Source organism: Chaetura pelagica, unplaced genomic scaffold, assembly GCF_000747805.2.
Source record: "Chaetura pelagica isolate M959 unplaced genomic scaffold, ChaPel_1.0 scaffold630, whole genome shotgun sequence".
In the NCBI taxonomy this organism is placed as follows: domain Eukaryota; kingdom Metazoa; phylum Chordata; class Aves; order Apodiformes; family Apodidae; genus Chaetura; species Chaetura pelagica.
Genome location: NW_009951855.1, coordinates 1,687,594 through 1,689,260, shown reverse-complemented (window position 1 = coordinate 1,689,260; position 1,667 = coordinate 1,687,594). Strand labels below are relative to the sequence as shown.

Sequence of the window (1,667 nt, the reverse complement as noted above, 5' to 3'; positions counted from 1 at the left end):
AAAAATTTTGGTTGAATCTCAAAGGTTTTTTTTTTTTTTTTTTTTTTTTTTTTTTTTTTTTTTTTTTTTTTTTGGAGGAAGAGGTGGGGGTGGGGATGGTGATGCTGGAGATAAGTATTCTAGTGGTGCTGCAGTGACGTAAAAAGTACTCCTTCAAAAACCTGTGTCAAAGATATGGTTGCTGAAAAGGAGGCAATATGCATAGCAGTGCAACAGTGAAGATAAGGATGTAACTTGATTTAATCTGCTAAAATTCTTTAATGCCAGGTTTCATATGTGCTGGAATATATGATTTTTGCTGGAGAGTTAAACACTTTCCTCATCTCAGCCAGCATTTATGGATTTACAGGTTTGCCTGCTGAGAAGTAAATTGAATATGTAGCTGCTTCTCACCTTTCCTCTGTTGCTGCATTAATGGAAGAGAATTTTTGTTGCCAGCAATACAGATGAGGATCATCACTGCTGAGATTTATTATATTTTGGTATCGTGAAGGATGACAAATCTGCATTATTTCCAGAGGGATGTGGATTTCTGAACAAAAGGACAGTAGGCATGCTTCATTTTTCTAAAGCTATGTCTAGGAAATGGGAGGCATAGCAAGCCTGCACAAACTTTATAAGCATGGCTGAAAAAGAAAGATGAACTGCTTTAGGATGTCCTTGAAATATGATGTTGGATGGGTTTTTTAACTTCGCTTGGAAGGTTTGGCTCTTTTTCTGTCAAAAGTTGCCTTTTGCATGTGCTGTTCAAGATCCTTTATATGTCAGATGGAGGTTAGGAAGCCAAGGGTAACTTCTATTTTTATGTATTTATAATAACTATTTTTCTTGTGTTACGATTTCTGGTAACTTAAATCTACAGAACAATTGACATGTTATATTGACATGGTTATGTATTACTGTAAATGCTGTTAAAAGTACCTGTGAAAAGAAAAACATTTAATTGAATGCTTTATAACAGATTTTTGTTTATTTTTCCTTTCTATTTTGCAAAAATTAAATACATGTAACATGTTACAATGTGCTTACCTGTATGTATAAGTATTTCCATAGGAGCATGCACTCAAAGGTCAATTACAGATTTCTGTCTACATTATATTTAATGGAATAAAATACAATTAATTAAGCAGTCACTACTGACAGTGCCAGAGGCAAAGAAATAAAAGGATTTTTTTTAATTTGAAAGTATTCCTTCCAATGACACGATTATCATAACATGCATTAGCTGCAGATCACTGCTGAAAATTTCTCTTTTAAGAATGTTTTAATATAATAAAATTACTTAGTCTTTCATTACCTTCCTCCTTTTCCCTGCTTCCAGCCATGCCAACTTCTCCATAATTTCATTTTTCAGCTGTTTCCAGGATCTGTATGTACCAACCAAGAGTCATCTGCCATTGCCAGCATATAGCTCTGCTCTTGTTTATTTGCTACCCTAATTATATACCAGGTTTACAAACTTGCTTTTTACAAGTGCTTTCTTAGGGAAATCAGCAGAACTGTTAGTAACGTTTACCTGATTATGCTCACACTCCCCCCATCTTTTTTCCTTTCTCTGGTCCTCCTTCCCCTGCTACAGGAGCCCAGCACCAAACGGGTCAAGCCGCTCTCCAGAGTCACATCCCTGGCGAGTCTCATTCCTCCTGTCCGGGCCACTCCACTGAAGC

The 1,667-nt window shown here is 36.2% G+C and overlaps 1 protein-coding gene across 1 annotated transcript in view; it reads left to right on the top strand.

Annotated features, from left to right (window-relative positions):
* The window catches only part of ARHGEF3 (Rho guanine nucleotide exchange factor (GEF) 3), a 25,618-nt gene that overhangs the window by 8,987 nt on the left and 14,964 nt on the right, over positions 1 to 1,667 (top strand). The window contains exon 2 of the mRNA XM_009993401.1: positions 1,580 to 1,667. This exon is cut by the window's right edge and continues 50 nt beyond it. Within this exon, the coding sequence (XP_009991703.1) occupies positions 1,580 to 1,667 (88 nt within the window). The remainder of the gene's footprint in view (positions 1 to 1,579) is intronic.